Source organism: Trichosurus vulpecula, chromosome 3 (genome assembly GCF_011100635.1).
Source record: "Trichosurus vulpecula isolate mTriVul1 chromosome 3, mTriVul1.pri, whole genome shotgun sequence".
In the NCBI taxonomy this organism is placed as follows: Eukaryota; Metazoa; Chordata; class Mammalia; order Diprotodontia; family Phalangeridae; genus Trichosurus; species Trichosurus vulpecula.
The window spans coordinates 404,555,887-404,580,574 of record NC_050575.1 but is presented as its reverse complement, the minus strand read 5'-3'; the positions used below and the strand labels follow the sequence as shown (position 1 = coordinate 404,580,574).

General features: G+C 45.6%; 2 protein-coding genes across 3 annotated transcripts in view; one reads left to right on the top strand and one right to left on the bottom strand.

The window, feature by feature from the left end:
- PTCD3 (pentatricopeptide repeat domain 3) overlaps window positions 1-6,500 on the bottom strand; it is a 29,046-nt gene extending 22,546 nt beyond the window's left edge. Inside the window, exons 1-3 of one of the 2 annotated variants that reach the window (XM_036748542.1) lie at window positions 6,365-6,500; window positions 2,777-2,826; window positions 2,625-2,661 (exon numbers count right to left, since the gene is read on the bottom strand). In XM_036748542.1, the coding sequence (XP_036604437.1) occupies window positions 2,625-2,661; window positions 2,777-2,826; window positions 6,365-6,471 (194 nt within the window). In that variant the 5' untranslated portion in view covers window positions 6,472-6,500. Of the gene's footprint in view, window positions 1-2,624; window positions 2,662-2,776; window positions 2,827-6,054; window positions 6,240-6,364 lie in introns of those variants that run through there. The other variant, XM_036748543.1, reaches the window with a different exon arrangement.
- A 287-nt stretch (window positions 6,501-6,787) lies between these two features.
- The window catches only part of POLR1A (RNA polymerase I subunit A), a 76,208-nt gene continuing 58,307 nt past the window's right edge, over window positions 6,788-24,688 (top strand). Inside the window, exons 1-9 of the mRNA XM_036748540.1 lie at window positions 6,788-6,965; window positions 9,909-10,113; window positions 11,107-11,256; window positions 11,952-12,059; window positions 12,168-12,253; window positions 12,341-12,453; window positions 14,696-14,782; window positions 16,711-16,816; window positions 17,096-17,279. Coding sequence (XP_036604435.1) covers window positions 6,889-6,965; window positions 9,909-10,113; window positions 11,107-11,256; window positions 11,952-12,059; window positions 12,168-12,253; window positions 12,341-12,453; window positions 14,696-14,782; window positions 16,711-16,816; window positions 17,096-17,279 — 1,116 coding nt within the window. The 5' untranslated portion in view covers window positions 6,788-6,888. The remainder of the gene's footprint in view (window positions 6,966-9,908; window positions 10,114-11,106; window positions 11,257-11,951; window positions 12,060-12,167; window positions 12,254-12,340; window positions 12,454-14,695; window positions 14,783-16,710; window positions 16,817-17,095; window positions 17,280-24,688) is intronic.

Sequence of the window (24,688 nt, the reverse complement as noted above, 5' to 3'; positions counted from 1 at the left end):
ACATAGCAAACTGTAAATCTATTATGTACAGTTTGTTTTTTTAAAGTATGTATTAAACATGGTAGTACCAACACTACCTTGCTTACCTTCTAAAATTGCCTGTGTGCCCACCTAAATTTTCTTTATGCTTCTCCTATCACAGTGACCTCTCACTCCCCTCCCCTCCCCTCCAAACCTTCCCTTGTAACTAATAAATTTAAATCAAGCAATATAAACATATATACCAGTTGTAACTGATATTGTCCATCTCAGTCTGCACCTCTGGTCCATCATCTCTGCCAAAGATGAATTTGGCAATCTTGTACACAAAGGGAAAGAGATCAGACCTGGGATTTCACTGGTGGACAGAGGTCCCAGGTGAAGAAACTCCCTTCACTAATGCAGTTCAGCACCTTCTTTGAAACGTCTAGTCTTAAGAGACTTGCCTTATCAGTGACTTATAGTACAAAGTAAGCATTTAATAAATGCTTGTTGAATGGATAAACAAAATCTACCAAAATCACAAATCCAGTAAGTTGGCTCACCCCACCCTTGCACTGGGAGACCCTGGCCCTTTCAGTTCAGGTTTTTTTTTTTTGGGGGGGGGGGCAGGGCAGTTGGGGTTAAGTGACTTGCCCAAGGTCACACAGCTAGTACACGTCAAGTGTCTGAGCCCAGGTCTGAACTCAGGTCCTCCTGACTCCAGGGCCGGTGCTGTACTCACCGCGCCACCTAGTTACCCCTCAGTTCAGTTCTTAAGGCTGCCTCTCACACCTCCTGGTTGTTAGGCTCCACCCTCTGACCTATCTCCTTAGCACTCACTTAATGGCACTAACTGCTAAGTAGCATGTGTTGAACTGATGCCTTATAGATAAGCTAATCACCCTTGCTTTTGACATGAAATCTGACTCTAATTTCTTTTGATATCCCCTTTCAAATTCTATGTGTAAAGCAGCTTTTTACAAATATGACACCAGGCTAAGAGGAAGGTCTAAGAAATGTAGATAATTATAGGTAAACTATATTTCTTTAAATCAGCTCACAGTTTACTAACTTTTCATTACATCTCATCATGCTTTTCTCAAGAAAAAAGTCATTTCTACGTTGTTTCAGCTTGGCAATAAAAAAGTGTTACCTTAGCATAAGTATCAAAGCAAATTAGCCATCTTTTCAGGTTGCTGTAAGGATATACTTGCAGCCAATGATGGGGACAGATGGTGAAGCTAGTATGGATTATTGCCACCCTAGCTTAATTAATCTCCTTGCTTCCAACCTCCTTGATCCCACTCCATTAATAAATTAATCATTTCAAAACTGAAAGGGCCGGGTCTCACAGTGCTTCCTGGGCCATCTCCAGTTGTCCTGGTGAATTATCAGGCCGCTAGACCCAGATGGCTCTGGAGCAGAAAGTGAGGCTGGTGACCTTGCACAGCCCTCCCTCACTCCCCAAATGAAGGACAAATACACAATCATTTCTGACATCAGCTTTCATTATGTTATGACTGCATGGAAGCCTACAATTCCTAATGATGAGAGCAAACCCACCATCACAGGCCCTACTTTACCTATGTAACCTCGCTTCTCTTTTATTTTTCTAACATAGTGGCCAGCTCAGCTTCATTAGTCCACACCCCACCACGCCCATCCTAATTTTTACCTCCTTGGCTTTACTCATGACATTCGAGGACTTTGAGAATGAACAGAAAAAAGCATTTATTATGTGCTTACTGTGTGAAAAGCACTTTGCTAAGGCTGGGAACACAAAAGGAAATTTAAGACATTCTAATATGGAGACAACACACATAGAAGGTTTAAGCTTCAAGTAAGATTAAAAGGGCTTGTGGCCTTATAACAACAAAAATAATCATCACACATTTCAAGGTTTACAAAATGCTTACCTCACAATGACCTTGTAAGGTAGGTAGTTCAAGCAGTATGGATTTCATCTACAAAATGGTAAACTAAGGCCCAGAAGGTATAAGTGACTGGCCTAAGGTTACAAAGCTAGTAATTATCAACTCTGGAATGCAAACCCAAGTCACTGTGCTGTAGCAATTCAAATTCTAATGGACACCCACCTCCCCATCAAGGACTGGTTTGAGCTCTATCTTTTTCATGAAACCCTTGGCCTGATGTTATCTGATAGGACCAAGCACAGTACTGGTCACTCAGCTGGGGCTTAACTTGGCTCTACTTTAATGTTATGAAGTCAGAGCGAAAGATGCTTATGCTTCAACCCATGTCTCAAGGAGAAATAGGGGTCCCAAGCTGGGTGATGGTCAAATGGATATCATGAGGTCAAGCCTGGAAGGAGCCTGAATCACTAGGGCATTCCCAGAAATAAACTGGCCTCTCAGGATATTTTAAACTGGGTTTACTATACAGCCATTCTCCTGTGCTGGGACTACCAAATGTGGCCCAGTTCCCTTATTTTCAGAGAAACACTGGGTCAATGAATGGCAAGATCAGCACCAGAAGCTAATTCTTCTGATTCTTTGTCATGCAAGACTCTTACACGGGTATCACCACTACTACAGAGCAACAAACATCACACAAATGCTGATACTATATTTGATTCCATAGATTATCTTGTCATTTCTCTCAAGTTAGAACTATCACTATTTTGAGATAATAGCATCACTTACCATGTTTTTCTCTTTGGAATGACCACTTCTTCAGAGCCTTAAAGAACAGAATGAAAGCCGATGATTTAGTTTTTCTCAATAAAATGGCGAATTACAATTCCAAAATGCCTTGGAGCCAAAATGATGCCACTGGCACACTGAAGGTACTGTACCTGGAAGATCAGCTCCTGCTGCTTCTGGGAGGGCACTTCCAGAATAAAACCTGTATAAAATACGTAAGGCTGAAATGTTCATCACTGAAATACTGAGTTCAACTATGCCAAATACTCCAGTCTGAAGTTATCTCCATGAACATGGATGACAGAACTGCTCAGCTCCCAGAATGTCAGTGCTGAAACAGATCTTGGTAAAGTCTCTAATCCGACCCCCTGATGCCCAGAAAGGAGGAGTTCTTTCTCCCAGATGGAAGAGCCTGGACAAGAATTCTGCTTTCTGAAGCCCCTACTACTAAAACAGTTTGGTATGTCCCACACTGACTTCGGTTTATTTTGTGCCATATTCATCGAACCCACATGTTTTGAGTTATTAGTGTGATTAAAAAATAGTAACATAAATCTTGCTATTCAAAATTTGGAAAGGTGATCTCATTAGACAAACCAATAATAAAACCAAAGAATGTCTTATTAATATTTATGACAGTAGAGTGATTTAATCAGTGGGTGAAAATGCCCAATTTACTTCTGGGATGTGAATAAGTTGATAAAAGTACTACTGATTTAGTTCAGATTTAAAGCTAGATAATAACTCAGAGGCCATTTAATAACAGCTAAAATTTATATGGCCTTTTAAGGTTTGTAAAGCACTTTACACATATTATCTCACTTGATCCTCACAAAAATACTGTGAAATAGGTACAGTATTGTCATCATTCCCACTTTATAGATGAGGAAACTGAGGGTGGGAGAAGTTGCCGGTCACACAGTTAGTGTGTGAAGCAAGATTTGACCTCGTCTTCCCGACTTCTAAGTCCAGCACTCTGTCTAAACTCCCTCATTTTACAGATTAGGAAACTGAGGCCAGGAGAGGCTCAGTACCTGACTCCCAGGTCACAGAGACAGTAACAAAGAGGCAGGGTCTCAATGCAGATCTTGCTCCAAATCCCAAGTTCTTTCCACTGTACTATGATGCCTTTATGCTCTGCTATTCCAATGAAGATGGTACCCTTATCGGACTCTAACATCTGTAATAAGTCACTCAGGATTACCCACTGCATCACACCTATTAGATTCTATGGAGCAGTTACATTCTGATTGAGGGATAGACTTCCTACTGCTACAAAATTTCTCCTTGTAACTTTGTTCATTCTAGGAAATCTTTCACCAAAAATTGAATGTCTCTACACTGTGGGGACGGCCTGGGCAGATTTAAGTGGTGGGGCTCCCAGAAATCTCAACCTACTGTTAAGAGAATCTGTTCACTTAAAAATATCAGAGCATACATACTATTCTTATTTCTCATCCTTTATACCTAATGGCATCTTTACAACTCAGCAAATTGTTGAGTCCAGGTGGTTGCTTATATGTATGATTTTGATGGGAGTCAGGAGTCACTTCTACCATAATTCCAACATTAGAAACTTATTTCTTTCAGCACTGTGGCTTCACGTATAGATATAAGATGTAACAGCTCAAGTTTACTTTACAGTTTACAAAGCTTTTTCCTTATAACTGCCCAGTAGGACAGCTACTATAAATAGTATTATCCTGATTTTGTCCAGTCATGTCTGACTCTGTGACCCCATTTGGGGTTTTCTTGGCAGAGATACTGGAGAGGTTTGCCATTTCCTTCTCCAGCTCATTTTACAGATGTGGAAACAGAGGCAAAGTTGAGTAACTTGTCCAGGGTCACACAGCTTGTAAGCGTCTGAAGCCAAATTTGAATTCGGGAAGATAAATCACCCTGATTCCAGGCCAAGCGCTCTTATCTGCTGCCCAGATTTAGTCACTTTAAAATTGTTCTTGGGGCTCTTCTTCATTGTATCACCAGGAAAAATTAAATCTCTGGCCATCCCTATGTTGAAGCCACAGTACTAAGTTTAGTATTAGAAAGAACCTCCAGGAGATCAGCTTGTCTCTTTTACATACAATTCAAATCAAGCCAACTTAGGACATATGATGCCCTAAGTACCTGCCATGGTGGAGCTCAGTCTAATGGTAAGAACCATATGCAAACAACCAAGAGACAGACAAGGGAAGGCAATCTTACAACCCAGCATTTCTCCTCCTACTCCCCTGCCCAGAGTGTCTGGAATTCGAGATGACCTTGATAAAAAAAAAAAAAATCACGGTTTCCTTTTTCAGTCCACAAAATCGCTGTTAAAGAGTTCACAATTTAATTCGGTGCTTAATGAGGCTCCTACCTCATTGAGTGGTGCTCAGTCCTAGGAAGGAGAAAGGGCCAGCAGGATGAAAAAGATTAGATGAGTAATTACATCCAGGACTGAGGCTATCTTTTGTCTCTTTTTATATCTCAGAGCTGAGCACAGCCTGGCACATAGTAGGTGCTTAAGTACACATTTACTGAATTGAACAAAACATGCAACAGTAGCGACCCTCTGTGTAGGTAAGCAAAATGTCCTTTGTTTTCTTTGAGTAACTCAGTGTATTTCATTAAGCCTTACTAGGTGCTAAGCCCCAGGCCCAAAGACCTATTAGGTGTGGAACCTATGTGGGTGTGGACTGGTGACTGGGGTGGGGCCCAAGGTGGGGCTGGCTAAGGGGAGGGGCCAACTCAAGATTCGGACAGCACTTGATGACATCAAAAACTCTGTAAGAGGAGAGAAGACAGCTTGAAGATTGATTTTCTGTTGGAGCCAGAGACAGCTACAGCCAGAGCTGACCCGCCTGTGGACCGAGGAGGAGTGCTGAGCAAGGACTTGAGGCCAGTGGGTAACCTTCTTACCGGAGAGGGGAAGCATGTATGTGATTTTGTTTAATACCATCATGCTTCTCTGTGGCCTCCTGGTTACTCTTGTAAGGCGGACTTATTGGGCCTGGAAGCTTTTGATCTAAATATCAAAATGGGGACGCTGGTTCGTGGGTCTGCTACTTTGGAGCTTGAATAAATGCTTTAATTCTTCTGCCTTCTACTTAGAGAATTCCTTATATCCTGCGGTTCTGAACCATTCAGACATATATATGATTCTCTTTGAAATCATAAATCCTGCCTTCATAATACACCCTCCAAGACTGGCTAACCAGCAGAAGGATGAGACAAAAGGGCACTGGCTCTGGACTCAGGGTGACGGGACCTGGACCCTGACTCTTCCACGCATCTGGCCCAGCCCACCTAGATCACTTAATAACTTACTTGACATTCCTTTCACAGAAGCTCTTCCCCACCCTGCCCCCGTCCCCCCCCATATACCTACTACTCCTTAATCCCATCTAAACATTCTCAGTCTCTTTTTCTATATATGTATCAAACTCACCCCATCGAGGCGCAGATTTACTAGAAATCTGCCCACGCAGACTCGTCCCGTCCCCTGACATTTCGGGGTTCCAGCACCCCAAACCGCAACAGGACCAGAGTGCAAAACCTAACTAGGTGATTCCCCAAGTGTGACCCCACCAGCTCGTGGCCGCCAGGTCACCTTCCCTGACCCACGTGCCAGTCACGGCGCGCATGCGCACCCCAACGCTCTTCCAGCTCGGGCTGACAGTCATCTATTCTTCCCTTTCCCACCACAGGTTCGAACCGACCCTGAGGGCCACTTTACTTCACAGGCCCATTCCTCATACCTGTTTCCGGTAACTCTTCTCCTTGCATCGGCCCGCCTACCGGTCAACGGCAGCCGGGACCAGCTGCAACCTACGCGGAGGAAACGACTACTTGCTGCCGCCGCCATCTTGGACTTACGCGCAAAGCATGTCGGGAAGAGGTGAGGCCGGGAAAGGAGGAAGTGGACAGAGAGAAAGATACCACTGGGCGGAAAAATAGGGGAGGGATTTAGTCGGGGGGGGGGATGTTCATATTTTTAAATTTTTCATTACCTATTCCTAAAAATTTCGTTTAAATACACAGTAAACTCCGTATGAATCAATAAATATTGTGATAATTAGTATAGAGAGTTAGGTTCTAAAAATTCTTTTACTCCCCCCCGAAAAAATAGTCTAGTCCACTTACTCCTCCCCCTATGCACGTTTCTTTTCGCGCAAGCGTAGTTTGAGTCGCGTGGTGGTTGTGACTGTGAGGTGCTTTTGAGTCGCTGTTGGAACGCCGTGGCCGCCCGTCTCGGCACACAGAACGTGGGCGAGCTACGAAGATGCTGGTCTCCAAGGAGGTTCCCTGGCGGCGCCTTCGGGGCATTTCGTTCGGGATGTACTCGGCCGAGGAGCTCCGGTAAGAGGCTTGGTAGTGGAGGCTGCCGGGTCCAAGGCGAAGCGGGCCTGGGGAACTACGGCTCCCAGTAGGTTGTGCGCGCCGCGGTCCTCGGGGGCAGACGCCGGCTCCGCGCGTCGCCTCCTGGGAGCGGTAGTTCGGTGACCTTGGTGGTGGGGAGGGCTGCGCAGCCGGCGCGAACTTCTCCTAAGTGGGCTCGTGGCTAGCGAGCCGCGTGGGATGTGACCGGATTGATCCGGCCGGACACCTCCCCCGACATCTCTCCCTCAGTGATAGCTTGCTGCGGAAGTGGCTGGAGCGCTGGACCAGGTCTCCGGAAGGGCCGGGACTCCCGCTAGCGATCTGCCCGGGCAAGGCTCTTCAGTGCTGCCTGCCTCCATTTCCTCTTCCGTGAAATGGGCATAGATAGAACCCCTGCCTTCCAGGGTGTCTGTGAGCAAAGCAAGCACCTTGCAAACCCTAGAGCTTTCTGTCAATGGGAAATACTGTTATTGTAGAGAAATAACAAATTCCAGTTCTTGGCAGCTGGACAGTATCAGGTGGTAAATTCCAAGTCAGGTCCCTCCTCGTCTCTCCCTTGTCCTTTCCCTGACCCCAGTGCTGCCCCTTAGCGCCTGATGCATCCCTCACCCATGCGCAATCATCACCGGTCATTGATGGATGAATGAACGAATTAATGAGTAAAAGTCCTAGGGTTGTCATACTGGAATATAAAAGGAAAACTCTTTATTTTCTTCCGAAAAACTGGACCAAGCCACCTAAGTTTCACACTTATTTCCTTCAGTATTTCACACGAAGTCTCTGTAATTGCATAGAGAGGGGCATTGTGGCCTAATGGAAATAGCCCTTAGTCAGGCTCAGATCCAGACAGTGACCCTTCGTGCCTGAGAGGCCGTGGACAGGCCGAGACTAGGCTGTCAGCCCCAGTTACCTCATCTGTAAAATGGCTCATAACCAGACTGCAGGGCCAGACTTACAAGGTTGTTGGGAGGAGGGCGCTTTGTCAGCCTTACAGTGGTAGAGACACGTGAGCTGCTGTTTTCTTTACCTGTCCTGTGGTCTTGAATGTCAGAGCATTGTGATGATTATTGAGAATCCGCTGGAGGGGGGAAAGGGCCCTGGGATGCTTCAAGCCATAGAGCTATATGATCATAGATCTTTATGGAGTTTCGGAGAGCCTCCAAGCCAAATTTACCCAAGATTTGGTAGGTAAATCAACAGCCCCAGAAAGCTACGTGACTCTTGGGGTCGTACAGGTGGTAGGTGGCCAAGTCAGGGCTTGAGTCTTTTCTCCTGTGTTCTTTCCACTGTGTCATTCCTCGAATGCACATCAAGGAGGAGGAAGCAGTGTCCTGGATTCAAATCCAGGTTCTCTTACTAGACAGGCTCCATTGTACGTTGGCAGAAGGTATAAAGGATGAGGACCCGAGAGACGTATCAGTTTTAGGTGATACAGTTTGTGAATTGTCTCCATTGAAGGAGCTGAATGGGAAGGGTGCCTGACATTATCTAGGCCACCCTCCCTCTTTTCACAGCTGAGCAAACATGAGGCCAGGTGACAGGTCAGTCTAAGGTCCTCACAGGTAGTAAGTGCCAGAGTTGGGATTCAAAGCTCTGGCCTCTGGCTCTGAACTTGGCCGGCACACTTTGCTTTTCACCTTCTGCCTCCCAGGTTAACTTTCCCCTAATGCTCATCTCCTCCCCATCTGGTCTGCCTCTCCTCTCTCTTCCTACCCCCCTCCACCTCAAAGGTGGGGGTCAGGGGAGGGGGAGAGGGCCCAGGGAATGCAAACTAAAGTTCAGCTCCTGCAAGTGGCGTTTACAAGAAAACGGGGGAGGGGAGAGATGGAGTTTCATGTGTGTGAGAAATGATCACGGGTGTCATTTTGTGCACATGGTAAATATTCCCCCATGTTTGAGTGTGTTGAACTGCGTGATGCAATTTACAAAGCAAAACCCAAATCACTTACCATCTGTAAAAAGCCAACAAAATTCCCAGGGTCTTTGTGAGGGTCAAATGAAGAACGTGCAGAATCCTTGAAAACCCCCATTTCCTTGTTAGCTGTTATCATTACCATTATCCAGGGGGAGGAAATGGTCCCTGGGAGCTTGTGTTCTACCTGTGGGAGAGAGGGGAGCCTTGGTTGTTGAGGCTGCAGTAATGACAGAGATGGCAGTAGGAGTGGGCAGAGCAGGGTGGGGTAGTGGCCAGCTGATGTTCGGTTTGTCTGCAATGTGGGAAGGGGAGTGTCAGAAGGCTGCAAGCATGCATAGGAGGGCCCCCGCCACCGGACCCAGGAGGTTTCTTGGAAGCTTTTGAGCAGGGGGATGGCCTGGTCAGATGCAGATTATTTTGGCATATTTGCTGAACTTTGGGCTTGCTCTGTTTAAGATCACCATGTGCTGGAACCTTGGCAAAGCAAAGAACGCTCCCTTAATCGGCTGGAAACTGGGTATGATGGCTGTAGCACTGGAGGGGACTTCAGAGGCCATTTGGTACTCACCTACTCTTTTTGCAGATGAGGAAACTGAGGCCCAGAGGTGATAACTGGCTTGCCCAGAGTTAGCAGATAGTCTTGGTAAAATTAGAACTCAGGTCCTCCTAACCCAGTGTTCTTTCCACAGTTTGACCGTCCTGAGTTATGTTCTTGGTATCCTTCCCAGCAGCCAACTTGTAGGATATGGAAAATAAATAGTGGTAGAATGAGTGACAGCAGTCGGTTTTGTAATTTTATATAATGGGTTTCCTTAAAATGAGGTTTACCTGGCTATGAGGATGCGGCGGGGGGGGGGGGGGGGGGGGCGGCAGGTTAAGAGCAGGCCCTTACAAATGGTCTGCTCATTTACACAATGTAGCAGTTAAGCTCCTTCTGTATTATAAATAATACACAGGGCATCTTTCACATCTAACCTGGAAAACATTGGTCTTACCTTTCCCTTCAGGAAACTGAGCGTCAAATCCATCACAAACCCTCGCTATGTGGACAATGTAGGGAACCCCTCAGTGAACGGGCTGTATGATTTATCCCTCGGACCAGCCGACTCCAAAGAAGCATGTTCTACCTGTGTGCAGGACTTTGGCAACTGCCCTGGGCACCTGGGCCATATCGAGCTCCCTCTGCTCGTCTACAACCCTCTGTTCTTTGATGTATGTATGTCCAGCTCTGCTCTCTGAATGCTTGACAGGCTTTACAAGTCAGGCCATCCACAGAACAATAGGCTTGGCTGAACGCTAAAGCCCTTTGGACTAAAGGCCTCCTTAGAATGGGCCAGATTCTTGGTGGAGTCAAGTTCCCCATGGCTTTTGTCAATAACTGAACGAATTTTCATCCATTTCTAACTCATAGTCAGTTTGTTTGAATCCATTCATTTAGGGAAAACAGCATTGAAGGTGACTTAGGCTAAGCTGTAGCTTGGTCTTTGTTCAGCCGACTTCATCTAGATGTGGCTTGTGGGATGAGCAGTCCGTGCAGACAGGAGGGGAGGAGGCTTGGTTCTGAGGGGCGCTTTGGTTTTCACTCTCATGACATTAGATGGCATCTGGGCATGATGAAAGGCACGCTGGATTTAAAGTAAGAAGAGAGTGGTCAGAACCCTCTTTCTGGCCCTTGTGTGATCTCATCTGTAAGATGAGAAGATGGCCCTCAAGGGGGTACCTGGAATGTGCCTGCTGGCACATTATAAAATAAGTGATTCACTCTTTGCTTTAAAAATGTATCTCTTTTGTTTTTGTATCTTGTGGATCCAACCTGCTCCATCCTCTACCCCTATTCTGTAGTAAAAGACAATGAAAGAAGGCAGTTCAACAAAACGACCAACCCATCCGCCAAGTCTGACAGTCCAGGCCATGCTCCGCACCCAAAGTCCCCCAGCTCCTTCCAGGGGGTGGAGGGGGGAAGGGAGGTGTCTCCTCTTTTCTTTGGAGACAAGCTTGGTCAGGGTAATTATTCAGTCTGCTTTTGTACATTTAAGACTTCAGTGCTCATTTCCTACAGCTCTGTCATATCGTTAACTTTGAAGTGAGCTGTTCTTCCTGTGGATTAGAGGAAAAAGGAGCATCACATGTTTACCAACCCTTCAGTGTTGTCTGTGCACACTTGGCCTTACCCATTAACACAGTATTCTCCTGTTTTCTCTTCAGAAACTCTACCTGCTGATCCGGGGCTCTTGTCTAAACTGCCACCTGCTGACTTGTCCCCGGCCTGTGGTTCACCTCCTCTACTGCCAGCTGCGGGTCCTTGAGGTTGGGGCACTTCAGGGAGTCTATGAACTTGAGAGTACCTTGAACAGGGTAGGTGACGTGGCTGTCCCAGAAGTCAGAGGAAAGCCCAGGCTAGAGAAGGAGCGGGGTCCACAGGGATACTCTTTGGGGAAAGGGGTGGGGTGCGGATCTGGAGGAACATGTGTTGTGTCCCACCCTTGGGTTTGCCAGTATATCAGTAAAGCATGGTTCAGCTTTCAGTGAGAAGTGGCTCATGGGTGTGTGAACACCAGACTGCCAACATGGAACAAAGGCCCTTCCTGCTTTCATTTTGTTTTACATTGAGACTTTGAAATGATGACTGTTTGTGTCCCAACTGATGCTTCAAAGAAGGTTGAGGTTTGTGGCCTTTCCCTAGACCGAGGAAGGCCTGTGGGTCTTTTCACTTTTATGGTCGGACCCTTGGGTTCATAGAATAAGCCTTTGAGGCTTTTCTTTTATATCTTCTTCAGACACTAGAGACAGGGCCAACCCAGAGCCCTTGACATTCTTCTGCACTTCCCGAATTTGCCTTAGTCTGAGACATGTGAGTTTTACTCATCTGTTCTCATTCGTGGTAGAAAAAGTCATTGTTGTGAGCATTTGTGCTTCCTTGATCCACAGGGGCCAATAAAGAGGATGGTGAGTGATTGCTCTAGAAGGCTTGTGAAGTACCATCATGGAATAGTAGAAAGGGCCCTGCCATGGGGGCTAGGAGGGTCACTGATTTTCCTTTTATTTTTCAGTTTCTAGAAGAAAACACTAATCCTTCCATCCATGAGATTCAGGAAGAACTAGAACAACACACGCGGGCAATCTTGGAAAATAATCTGCTGGGGGCCCAGGGCTCACAGGTGAGACAGTGCAGCTCCCCGAGCCTTGGCCCTGTGCTCAGGGCTGGACCCTCTAGAGCCACATAGGCAGGAGGCCGCTTTCTGAAGTTCTTTGTTCATGTGTCGCAGGTGAAGAACGTTTGTGAGAGTAAGAGCAAGCTAATCGCCGACTTCTGGAGGATGCACATGACTTCTAAGAGATGCCCCCACTGCAAGTGAGTGGCCCCATAGGTGGGTCTTTCGCACAGCCGTAAACCTCTCTGTTGCCTGGCATTGAAGGTGCTCTCCTTTTTTCTCCCCAGAACTGGGAAGTCGGTGGTTCGGAAAGAGCACAACAGCAAACTGACTGTCACTTACCCTGCTGTGGTTCACTACAAGGCCAGCACAGAAGAGGACAAGGCCAAGAAGACAGCAGGTAAGGCATCCTGGCTGCCTTGGGGGTGGGGGTTTGTCTCCCCTGGAGGAGCTTTTGTTTGGGCAGTTTAACAATTGCAGACTTTTAAGATGGACCCCAGGTATCCCAGGGCTGGCAGAAGCCTCAGAGCCAGTTGTGTCCAGCTGTGACCATAAGCATCAGTCTTGTCTGGGTTTGTCTCCCCTGAAGGAGCTTTTGTTTGGGCAGTTTAGCAATTGCAGACTTTTAAGATGGACCCCAGGTATCCGAGGGCTGGCAGGAACCTCAGAGCCAGTTGTGTCCAGCAGTGATTGTAAGCATCAGTCTTGTCTGGTGTGTCCCCAACTGCAGTGTCATCTAGCTTCCACTTGATGCTCCCCAGTCATGGAAAATTCTCTGTTTAGTCTGTTTTATTTCTGGACAACTCTAAGCATTATCAAAATTTTCCTCTCTGCCTTCCTGTAGCTCTGGGTTGGGTGGGTTCAAATCATGGGGTCAGATCATGCAGCTTTATGGGCCTTGTATGAGGAGCCGGACAGTGGCGGCGGCAGCAGCTGATAGCCTATTTCAGCGGCTCTCTCACAGCCCTAGAACGTAAGGAGGGTGGGTACAGGAAGAGAACCGAGGCCCAGGTGGGTCATCACACCCTGTCGTGGTCACCCAGCTAGGAAGTGTTGGAAGTAGCATTCAGATTCAGGCTTCCTTTCTCCCAAAATGGGTACTCCTTACCCTCCTCCCCATCCAGTCAGGGCATAGCAAGGTGATTGAGCTCCCTGTTATCTGCTCTTCACTTCTAGCCGGAACCATCCCCCTCACCAGGTCCACACCTGTCATCCATGTACTGTGCTTACTGCCCACCCCCTTTCACCTGTAGATGAGTCCCCTCTCCCCAAAAGTGTGGCCAGGAGTGTACAGCTCTGTGACCTGATAATCAGGATAACGTGGGGGCTTTTCCAAGTACTGTCCAATGATAAAGGGGAGGCAGTGTACTCTAGGGCAAAGGGCCTAGCTCTGGGATTAGAGGACCTGAGCTCCGATCCTACCTCTGCTGTCTGTTGAGGTCAACTGTAAAATGAGGGGATGGGCCTGAACACTGTGGAGAGGTCTGTGCCAGCTGTGCATCTAGGATTGGAAAAGGTAAGTGTCAGAGAGCTTGGCCACCCTTAAATCTTTATCTAAATACTTGCTCTTAGCAGTGTTCAGAGTCCTTCTGTATCACAGATACTTTTCCTTAATATTTCCACCCATTCTCCTTCCTCCTTTGCACTGTATCTGGCTAGAATGTGAAGGAATATCCCTCATGGTTTTCAGAATCTCTTGTATTTTTGTGTGCGTGTGTGTGTCTTTGTGTAGAAGTGGTGGGGTGGGCAGAGAGTGTGGACCTCTGGGGTGAGATCTCAGCTCAGATGCATTCTGGGTCAGTGAGCCCAGCCCAGATTCCCTTTAGGGCCTTGGGCGACAAGACAGTGCAGTATATTTAGGCCCAGGAGGAAATTTCATGACAGAGGGCAGGAGAATGGTCATGAGTAGGAAGGCTGTAGGATCAGCCTGTTAAATCATGGAGCAGTGTTACCTGCATGGGGGAGAGAGTGCCAAAACGAGTGGAATCATATTCTGCCCTGCCTACTCTGCCTCCCTCCCCCGAAGTGTGCATGAGCACGAGTGTGTGCATGTGGAAGAGCGTTTGTTTCCTTGATAAAGAGAACAGTGGGAAATGAGAAGGTTAAAGGCAGATGTTTAGTGCAGTCTCATTTGCAGTATCTATATGTCATGGGCAGAGGAATGGTAGGCACCATCCTTTTTGAATTCAAGGACCCTTTGTACAGTTTTTCTGTTAGTATCTCTTGGTTGAAGTGACATGACAGTAGGCTGCTGTTAATTCAGTAGTGTGTGTTAGGCTATGATCCCTGCCTGGGTGAAGGCAGCATTGAAGAAATCACAGATCCTTTGCCATGTACCTTTGTATATTTGTGTGATATATATGAAATGAGATCTGTTCAGTCTTCAGAAGGTGTGTTTGCTTTGTATTGTCTTGTGTCATTTAATGAGTTGGACCCCCTGGGAATCACCCAGGGGCTCTCAGCTGGGGAGCCACAGGTAGAGTATTTGGAAGGATTGAGCCTGTGGATGGCCCAACAGCATAGGTGTGCTCGAGATGAGGAAGGAGGTGCTGCAGATGAAGAGAAGGGTAAGGGCCTGTCATCCCTAGACTTCCTTGTGCTGATTTTATTGTTTGTTTTTGGTTTTCTCTTCCTATCCCCAGAAATCGACGAAGCCCATTTGGGGAAAAGGGGCTACTTGACCCCCAGCACTGCCCGAGAACATGTCTTGGCCCTTTGGGAGAATGAAGGTAAAGTACTCTTCCTGAGAAGTCTTAAGTTCTGTGCAGTCTCTTGCTCATTTGTTTACCAGTGACCGTTGCTGTCCTCTACTGAGGTCTGTCCCTCATGTTGGATCACCCCAAGCTGAAAATTTACACAGCCATTATGTTCCTGAAAAGTTGAATGCTGCGTCCTTGAGGAACATGCTGTTTAAAACCGTTTTGTGCTAAATAATTTTCTGTAGCTGCCTAAGTGATTCCTTGTATAAGTTGGGGTTTTTATATTTTAGTTAAGTAGCATCTGCGGTTATTTCCACATCCTGACTGTGATCCAGTCAGAACCAGCCCAGCCAGGCGGCTCGCTGTGTTGTGGGAGCCTGTGCTTTCAGTAACACCTCAGATTTCTTTAGCTCCTTGAGAAGGGCTTTCCTCACAACATCACTCTGAGGTAGTTTCTGCAAGTAGTAGTATTCCCATTTCGTTGATGGGAAAACCAAGGCCTGTGGAAGTTAAATGACTTGTCTATAGAACAGCCAGTAAGGGTCAGAGCTGGGATTAGAACTCTGGGAAGAGTTTACAGGTGAATCGTTGGCAGTTGGCCATTAAATATGTAGAAACAAAACGTTTAGAGATACATGCATACCTTGCATGATGTGGCATTGCCCTTACCAAATCATTTGTCAGTCCTGCTGTTAATACCTGTTGATCAAACTTCTTTGGAACTACAAAACCCTGCTATAATGTTATTTGGCTTATCATCTATTCTTCTTGTGCCTCCTTAACAGAATTTCACTTAATATGTTTTCGTAGAACTAGTTAACAAATGATGCTGATATGAAAGCAAAAGGAAAATAGACAAAAAAGCTAAAGGCCTTTTAATCGGCAATTCAGAGTGAGAGCATTGGATTTAGACTGAGAGAATTCCTGAGTTCAAATCCTAGCTGTCACTGTGTGACCTTGGGCAAGTCACTCCCAATCTCTGGGCCTCAGTGTCCTCATTTTAAAAGTGAGAATTGGATTAGGTGATATATAAGGCCATGTTCAGCTCTCAGAAGTATCACTTATGGTAGGCAAAAGTAGTACACAAAAGGTCACTTAATTGAATAGGACATTTCCAGTTTTAAACAGCTCTTGTTCATTCTTGTTCACATTAGACGAGACAGACTTTTTTAGGATTCTAAAATAGAAATGGGTTTTGTCAAAGAATTTTCTGCATTTGTTGAAATAGTTTTGTGGTTTCAATATCTTGTTTGTGTTGCTTATGCTGATCCTGATGTGGAACTATTCTTGTATTCCTCATGTGAATCCAGCTTGGTTATAGTGAATTATCTTCTGGCTATATTGCTGTAGTCTCCTTACTTAAAATTTTCATATCAATATTAATTAGTATGATTGGACTATAGTTTTCTTTTTCTGTTTTATCTCTCCCTTGTTTGGAAAGCAGAACCCCAAGAGGATGTTTTGGCAAATGCTTTCATTCTCTCTTTTGGAGAATTATTTTTGTGGCACAGGCATTAATTGCTCTTTGACTGTCTAATAGAATTCACTTATAAATCTGTCTGGTCTGGCTCTTTTTAAAAATTTGGCACTTGATGGTCTATTTTTTTTTTCTGAAGTTGATTTAAGATCTTTATTGTTTTATTCGTTGTAGTATTTTGCATTTTTATGGACTACTTATCACCTTCCTTTGAATTCTTATTGTTGCTGTATAAATTTGTACAGTAGTTTCTGATGGTTCTTTTTGTTTACTCTTTGCTTGTTGTGAATTTACCTTGATAATTTGATTTAGACAGCTTTCCTTATGTTGCAACAGGGAGATTAAATATGTGGCCATTAAGCTCATTAACCACCAAGAGTCTCCTTTCTGATTTGGCTCCTTTGTAGAAATTATTGAACAGTTCTTTTCATTTTAGTGCTCTTATATTTGATTTACTAAGTTTACTTGCTTTCAATCACAGGTTTCTTTCTGAACTACCTTTTCTTGGGATTAGAGGATACTGGCACGGAGTCCAAATTCAGTCCACATGTCTTCTTTTTGGATCTTGTGGTGGTGCCACCTTCCAGGTAACACCTAATTCCACGACAGCTAGTAAGGAGTATTGAATGATACTGTAGCACTTGGAGGGAGGGATGTATAACTCAAGTGTGGAGAAAGATGGCAACAGGCCCTCCCAAGGATGATTCACCAAATCAATAGGGAATTAGAATAAAGGCTTCTTCCATTCTAGACTCTGTTACTCTTGGAGGGCTGCAGCGTAAGTTAGTTGCTTTTTCAGTAACAAAGGTGAGGAGGAAGTTTCTGCTTTTCTTCCTTGCTGTGTTCACCCTTGTGTTGCATTGTAGGTATCGCCCAGTCAACCGCCTCGGGGACCAGATGTATACCAACGGCCAGACGGTGAACTTGCAGGCTGTTTTGAAGGACGTGGTCCTGATCCGAAAGCTTCTGGCTCTGATGGCCCAAGAACAGGCCCTGCCGAGTGAGGGGTTGGGAACAACAGAGAAGGAGATCCAGAACAGCTCCCCAGAGGTACCGTGACAATGCCTGCATTCAAGACCCACCCAGGTCTGGCCCGGTGAATTGTTGAGACAAAAAAGCTGATCGTGCAGTGAAGAAGATGTGGGGGAGTTCTCTGGAACTGACCTGAATTTTGTTTGCTTAGCTCTTTGGAGGCCTTGCACCTGAGAGTTGAGCCTTGAGTTAGACATTGGGGCAGAACGCAAAGAGCCTTGCACTGGGCTGGGGTTCTGGTCTTGCTCAGTTCATTTGGACTGACATTTAGTGAGCATCTGTGCAGGGTGAGGGACTGCCTCTGTCATCCTGGTCAAGGCAAGTCTGTTCTGCCCAACCTATAGAATCAGGGTTCAGTCTAGATTCTCCTGGAAGATTTCTCCTAGCTCTGCATCCCATAATGACTCAGTATGTGAATTAGTGGGCACATTTTAAACCCCATGCTGTCCTTGACCCTGGGGCTGGGCCACCTCTTTGGCCTACATAAGCTCAGGGAAAATACCAACCAACTTTTCCTTTGGAAAAAAAAAATGCTTCTGGTATCTTTTGTTTTTATATCACCTTCATTCCCAGATAGAGCCTCCTCACTTCCCCTACCCAGGAAGTTGTCTCTTGTAGCAAAGAATGAAAGAAAAAGACCGCAGAAGCAGTCCCAGCATCAAGTCTGACAGGGAAAGGTAGACAACATCCCTGGGCAGGAGGGGGAAGGCTCTTGGGCCCTGCCTGCCTGGGGACCTGCCTCCATGTTCCCGGCATTCACTTTAACTTTGTGGTTCTCTCTTCCCATTGTGGTCGTTGTTTTCCTGCACCTGCTTGCTTCTTTCCGTGTTTTCTGAACATTTTTCTTAGTATGCAGTAGCACTCCATGACATTCATGTACCACAGTTTGTTTAGCTTCTCCTCACTCGATGACATGTGCTTAATTTCCAACTGAAAAAACACTTGCTGTGAAATATATTTCCAAGTATGTGAGACCTTCCTGTCTGTGGCCTCTTTGAGGAGGTCTCTGCTTAGCAATGGGGTCTCGGGGTGAAAGGCCATAGAGTTTTCCTGCCGCAGTAACCATATGAAAAGATGAGTTCGTTTAGGCTGTTTCAGTCATTTTGGCAATTAAGAATTTCTTTTCTGAGTTCAGTGAGAGTTAGCTATTCAGAAATCCATTTACTGTTGGTCATATGATTAAGGATTTTGGGTTGTATGAGAATATAATAATACTAATAGCAGCAAACATTTATACAGCAGGTAAAAATCTGAAGGTCATTTATGCTCACCATTTGATCTGTTGTCTAGCCTCTTGTCTAACCCCTTCATTTTACACATGAAATGACAGCCCTCCCAGCCCCCCAGTTTTTAAATAAATTTCAACAACTTTTTTACAGTTTTTTTCTTGTGATGTAAATCAACACGGTGTGGTGAAAAACCATCACTCCACTGGACATCTGGTTACCTGTGTTTTAATCCTGACCTTCCTCCCTTCCCTCCTTCCCATTTTGCAGATCACGGAACACTGGGCAAGGCCCTAGGGTGGTACTAGGTTCAACTAAAACACGGTCCTTGCAGTAGCAGGTGGTTTTGTCAGTTTCTGTGTCCAAAAATCAGATCCTCATCTGGAGGCCAAGGGTCTGTCAAGGGGATCAAATGATATTTTATTTCTTTCTTTAAAAAAATGAGGCTCTTAACATCTCTCAGCAAAGACAAATATTCACATAAACATGAAAAAGATTATGAGTATACACAAAACCAAACCTGGGTCTTTTGTAGACTTTAAAGTTTTAATTTAATATTAACTCTTACCAAGGTAATAGCAGTGAGGGCATCCTGTTTGGGAGGGTCCCCTTGGAGCGCTTGTCATTGTATTATTTACGCTGTCTTGTTGTATATTGCTGTGTCCGTTTATGCTGCTGTAGCAACCACAGTTTGGTGCTGGAAGGAACCTTAGAGGCTCTCTAGTCCAAACTTCAAGGGTGGGGGAGGATGGTAAGTGACTTGCCCAAGGTCACACACAGTTAGTAAATATCTGGTCTGGGATTTGAACCAAGGCCCTCTGAACCTAGAGTGGTTTTTTCCACTTTACCTTGTTCTTTTGGTTCTGGTTTTTTTCCTCTGTTCTGCATCATTTCATACAAGTTTTCCCATGTTTCTGGGCATTCTTTGTGTTTATCATTTCTTATGCTACAATCCTATCCCATTTCATTCAGCACCCATTCCCTAAATGTTACACATCCGTGGTGTTTCTACCGTTTGGCTATGATGAATGGTACTGCTAGGGAGTTTTTCGTATATGTTGATCTTTTCCCCTTTCCAGTAACATTATTAGGAGTGTGGTCATGGTGGTGGCTGGCCTCATCTATAAGATTAGGGGCTGGGGTAGACTGGGAATTTGATTAGTCTGGGTCCCTTTGGCAGTCTGGAGAAGCCTACAGAACCCTTTTCAGAATTTAAAAAAAAATTCTTAGTTGAAGGAAATGCTGAATTCTAGTTAGAAGTTAGTGAAAACAAAGATGCAATTCTTGATGTTTAAAATTTATTTCATTTTTTTGGCGTCCGAGTTCACAGGCTCACTCAAATGTATCCAAGAACCCTCAAGGGAAGGAAGGTCTGTGGATCCCAGGTTAAGAGCTCCCAGATTAGGTGATTCTTGAGATTCCTTTCAGTAGTGATGTTCTCTTGTTCTACAAGCAGTAGCAAAATTGGTACCATATTTTTGTGAAACTGAGTGTTCTTGAAGGATTTTAATTATTATGACCCATCTCACCACTAGGTGGAGCCCATTGTGGTGGACTCCTGCAGGCTTTGGGGCTGTCAGGTCCATTCGGTGCCTTGCTCCAGAGGGATGCATCGGCCCATCCTCAAGCCTTGGTTAAGTGTGGGCCAGGCCTGCTTGGGCACTGCTGGCAGGGGATGTGTAGCACATCTGTTTTGGGCACTTTTTCTTTTGTGATGACAGTGTTTTTTTATAGTATGCATCCACTGCTCCCAGGTCTGGTCCTTTGGGCCAAGCAGAACAAGCCTATTCTAGTTCCTCAAGGGCTGCCTCTGTAATTCTTGAAGCTGAGCCTATCCCTCCCCCTTTCCATTGCTCAGGCTGCTCCTGGTGCTGGCCACCGTGCTTTGGACAGGCTGATGTTCTTCTCGTAGTGTGACTCCCACAATGGAACACAGCTCTCCAGATGTGGTTTCCCAGCGTAGACGGCAGCCAGACTGTCCCCTCTCTGGTTTGGACCCTGAGTTTCTCTTGGTGTGGCCTTGGGAAAGGCAGCATGGCTTAGGGGAGAGAGGGCTGTACGTGGAATGAGGAGGCCCTGACACTAGCTGCCTGAGGGGCCCAGAGCTAGTTTCTTTATCTGGGAGCCCCAGCCACCTCTCTGATGGGCTGTGATCTACATTGGTGGAGGGCATTCCTACCCTGGTCCTCAACCTAGTGGTGTGAAGATCACGGGAGGTTTTGGGGGTTGGTTGTCACCTCACACTTTTGGCTTATTGAGTTTTTGGTGTAATCAGTCTGTTAAACACCAGCAGCTGTCTAGTGGCATCTCCTTCATTCTGACCTTTGTAAATGTGGGACTTTTACGTCTACTATTTAATCTCATCTTAGAGTCTCCCCATTGTTCTGGACTCTCATGGACTTCTGGGTCCCCAATTACCCCCAGCAAGTGAGTTTGCTATCCCCCTCAGCGTTTGTGGGTTTGAAAACCTTGACAGCCTTCCATCCGTGCCGTCATGTGGGTCACTGGGACCGATGATTCTGGGCTCCTCTGAGGTGGACGTCCATCTGTCCATCTTGACTCCTTGGATCTGGTCATTTGACCATCTGCTGCCATCTGCCTTAGCCTGTGTCTGTCCATCTTACCCAGAAGGATATCACACGAGGCTTTGCCCAGAGCCTTACTGATAAACGTATTCTGGTTCTTTCTCTTGGTGTGCTTGTGACCACTGGGCCTGGAGTAAGGAAGTCCTGAGTTCAGATCCTGCCTCAGGCACTTAGGAGATGTGTGACCCTGGGCAAGTCACGTAACCTTTATCTGCCTCAGTTTCCTCAGCTGTAAAGTGGTGTATTGGGAATCAAGATGGGCTCTTAGCACTTATTCAGCCAAGTGCCCTTGAAGAGTTTGGCCTTTGTTTCCTTGATTAAATTAGGAGTCCTTGATGTCCTCCTTGCCTCAAGGGAAAGCCTAGTTTACATGGGTTCGGGTGACATGTTTGTGACATCAGAGGCTTTTAGACCACGTGGGTTTAAGTCACATTTTTGTGACGATTTTAGATCATGTGGGTGAGTTGCATGTGTGACTCACCTTTGACCCTGAACAAGATATATAAACACAGAGGTTGGCTTTCTCTTTCAGAGCTCTGAGCTGCAGCAGGAGTGGTGCGTGACTCTAGGCCAGCTATTGTTACTAGCTCCCTGGCTTTGATGTTGATGCTTCTCCGGTAACTGTATATTGTGATTTTCTCAGACAGAAATCTGTCTGTTGATTTACGTTTATTTTCTCTGTATTTGCTCTGAAGCTTAGGGTGCTGGCTTTTCCCCCTGAGCCGAATGAATGATATTTGTATGTTGGATTAAAGTAAGATTGTTAACCCCTTAATGTTGCTTTCCTTAGTAAAGCAGATCAAAAGAACCTGGGCTTGCAGCATTCTGTGTTCTGGTTGTTGTTGGTTTTTGACCCCCGCAGCAGCTGCTAGCCGAATTGTTGCAACAAGTGTTTATCATAGTAGCACCTGTTGTCTTGAGGATCAAATGAGAGAACTATATAAAGCACTTAGCATGGTGACTGGCACATAGTAGGTGTGTGTGATGAAGGCTTACCTCACACACTGACCCTTCCTTGGGATCATTGTTTCTTTTTCTAAATGCTCATGAATCAGTACTTTAAGAGTTATGTTCTAGAATTTTGCCTTGAAGTGAAATCAAGGTCATTGGCTTACACTTTGAGTAATTCCCTTCATTCCTTTTTTTGAAAATTTTATGTTTCTCTATTTCTAGTCTGGCATTCCTCTGTGATTTTTCTGCAGTCTCATCTATTTCTAATTCTTTCAAGCTGAGAACTTGAAATCATTGAGGATGGCAGCTAGGGCCCATTCTCACCATTTCCTCACTTATGATAGGTTTTAATTCCCTGTTAATCCATTTTGTTCTAGCTTTCCCTGTCTGAAGATCATTCCCTTTGGTAGGGAAAACAGAAGCAAAAGAGGATGCCGTTTCTACAGTATCTAGAGTTTCCCCAATGAAATCCTTTTCATTTGGCCAAAGTCTGGTGAGAAATCATTTTAGAGTAATGCTTAAAAAAAAGGCCAAATCCTCCCTTTTTAATGTCACTTAAATGAGATATTACATCCCTCCAGCCCAGTGGTGAGCAAAGTCCTTGACAAGCCCAGGTTTCCCCTGCCCACGATGACCATTTTAGTAATGTGGAATGACGGCACAGAGCATTGAGGGAGATTCCCCAGAACAGTCTGCCCTGTGGTCTTGTCCTTCCTCTGGCCCCTCCTGGCAAGGCCACAGCCCTGTTTTTCCCCAAGGGGCTTTCTCGTTTTCAGTAACTGCCTTCCCCCCCATCTCAGGTCCATCAGTAATGGGGAGGAGGCTGTTTGTGCTTGTCTTGTTGCTGTTCCCCATCACTGGATGAGGCCTCACTTTGTCCATTTTGCTCCCCTCACTATTATGGTTCTTAGCACCTTCGTTAACTAGACACTCTCCCCCCCCCCCATCCCCTTTCCTTTTATACAGAGAAATGGTGCACTTGTGTACTGGGTTCAAGTGCTGCCTTTAATATGTACTGGCTGTGGGACCCTGGACAAGTCACTTAACCTCTGTAAATTGTCTGTAACCAGATTATATAATCTGCATTGGTAGAAAGGAATTCTTCCCTGGGAGCTCCCAATACTCATCAACTCACAGGTTCTGTGCAAAAGACAAATGACATACTAACATTACTCCTGGTAGATGGAGGAAATTCCCAGACCTTTCATGTAGCCTCCTCCCTCTCTTCCCCCACAAAGCCCATGGAGACCCTCCCTAGCAAGATAGGATTGCTGATTGAGTGAATAATGGGGAGCATTCTTTCACTTACTACTGGGATGTCTAGATCTCCACTGATGAGGGCCTGGCTTTTGCCTTCCCCAGTCCCTCAGAAACTGAGGGACCGTCTCCCTCTGTATTTTATCAAGTGCCTTCTCACAGCTTCCCCTCCTTCCCGCCATGGCCAGCTTTTACTCCTCAGCATCATTAGGTGGTGCTGTAGGGCAGCATGTGATTGAACTCTTGTCTGAAGGGGTGTAGGAGGAGCTAGGACGCTGCTCAGGGGGATGAAGCATCTTGTACCATGCCCTGGCCTTTACACAGCAGCTTCCTTGCCTGGTATGGGCTTTGACATTAGGCAGACCTTGGTGCATCCTCACAGAGTTCATGTTATCTCTTGCCACCCTTTTCTTTAAGCAAAAGGAAGACAGGTGATTAACATCTGTGCTGGACTGGTACAGTTTTTGTACTTATCCTTTGAAAAGGCTGGGTTGTGGAACCTAGCCTCCTTGGGACAGAAATGTCGATGGAAAGGTGAATCTCTGGATCCTAGATTTGGAGCCCAGTGGGCCTCACAGATCAGCTTGCCCGTTTCCTTCAGTGACCTGTCCAAGGTCACATAGGTAGCATGTAGCAGAGATGAGATGATAGCCCTCTCCCCTTCTGCTTTCCTACCTTAATGCACACGTTTGTATTTACTCCCTTAGAGACTTTGCCTTCTTGCATATCCTTAGGTTCCCTCCTAGATCAAAGCTTTCTCTAATTCACCAGGTTTGGTCCAGAATCATTCCTTTTTTTTTCAGGCTGCCTGCCTTTATCTTGTGCTTGATTAGGTTGGTGAAAGCAAAGCTTCTGTTCTTAGATCAGTCATTTCGAGATGCCTCCCTCCCTCCCCCCACCGAGCCTTCCCTTGTAACGAGGAAAGAGCACTTAAGCAAAATCAGCTGATACTGGAGCACATCTGAGAGCATATAATTACCAGCAGCATTCATAGAGAGCTTTAAGGTTCTCAGAATGCTTTCTAAATAGGATCTCATTTGACCCTCACAATAACCCTGGGAGGTAGGTGCTGTTATCACCCCCATTTCATAGTTGTGGGAAATGAGACTAACAGAGGTTAAGTGACTGGCCCAAGGTTAGATAGCCAGCTAGTGTTCATTAAGTGCGTACTATGTACTAGACACAAGAAGCAGCATTGAGGGTACACAAACAAGATAAACCAAAGCCCCTAAAACCAGCCCCGCTCTCAGGGAGCTGTCTCAATGGACTCCCAGGTCGCAGAGCTAGTAGGCACCTGAGGAAGGATCTGATCTCAAAGTATTTTTAAAAATTATTTTTGTTTTGTTAACTATTTCCCAATAAGTACATGTAAAAATTTTTTTAACAATAATTTTTAAAAATTTTGAGT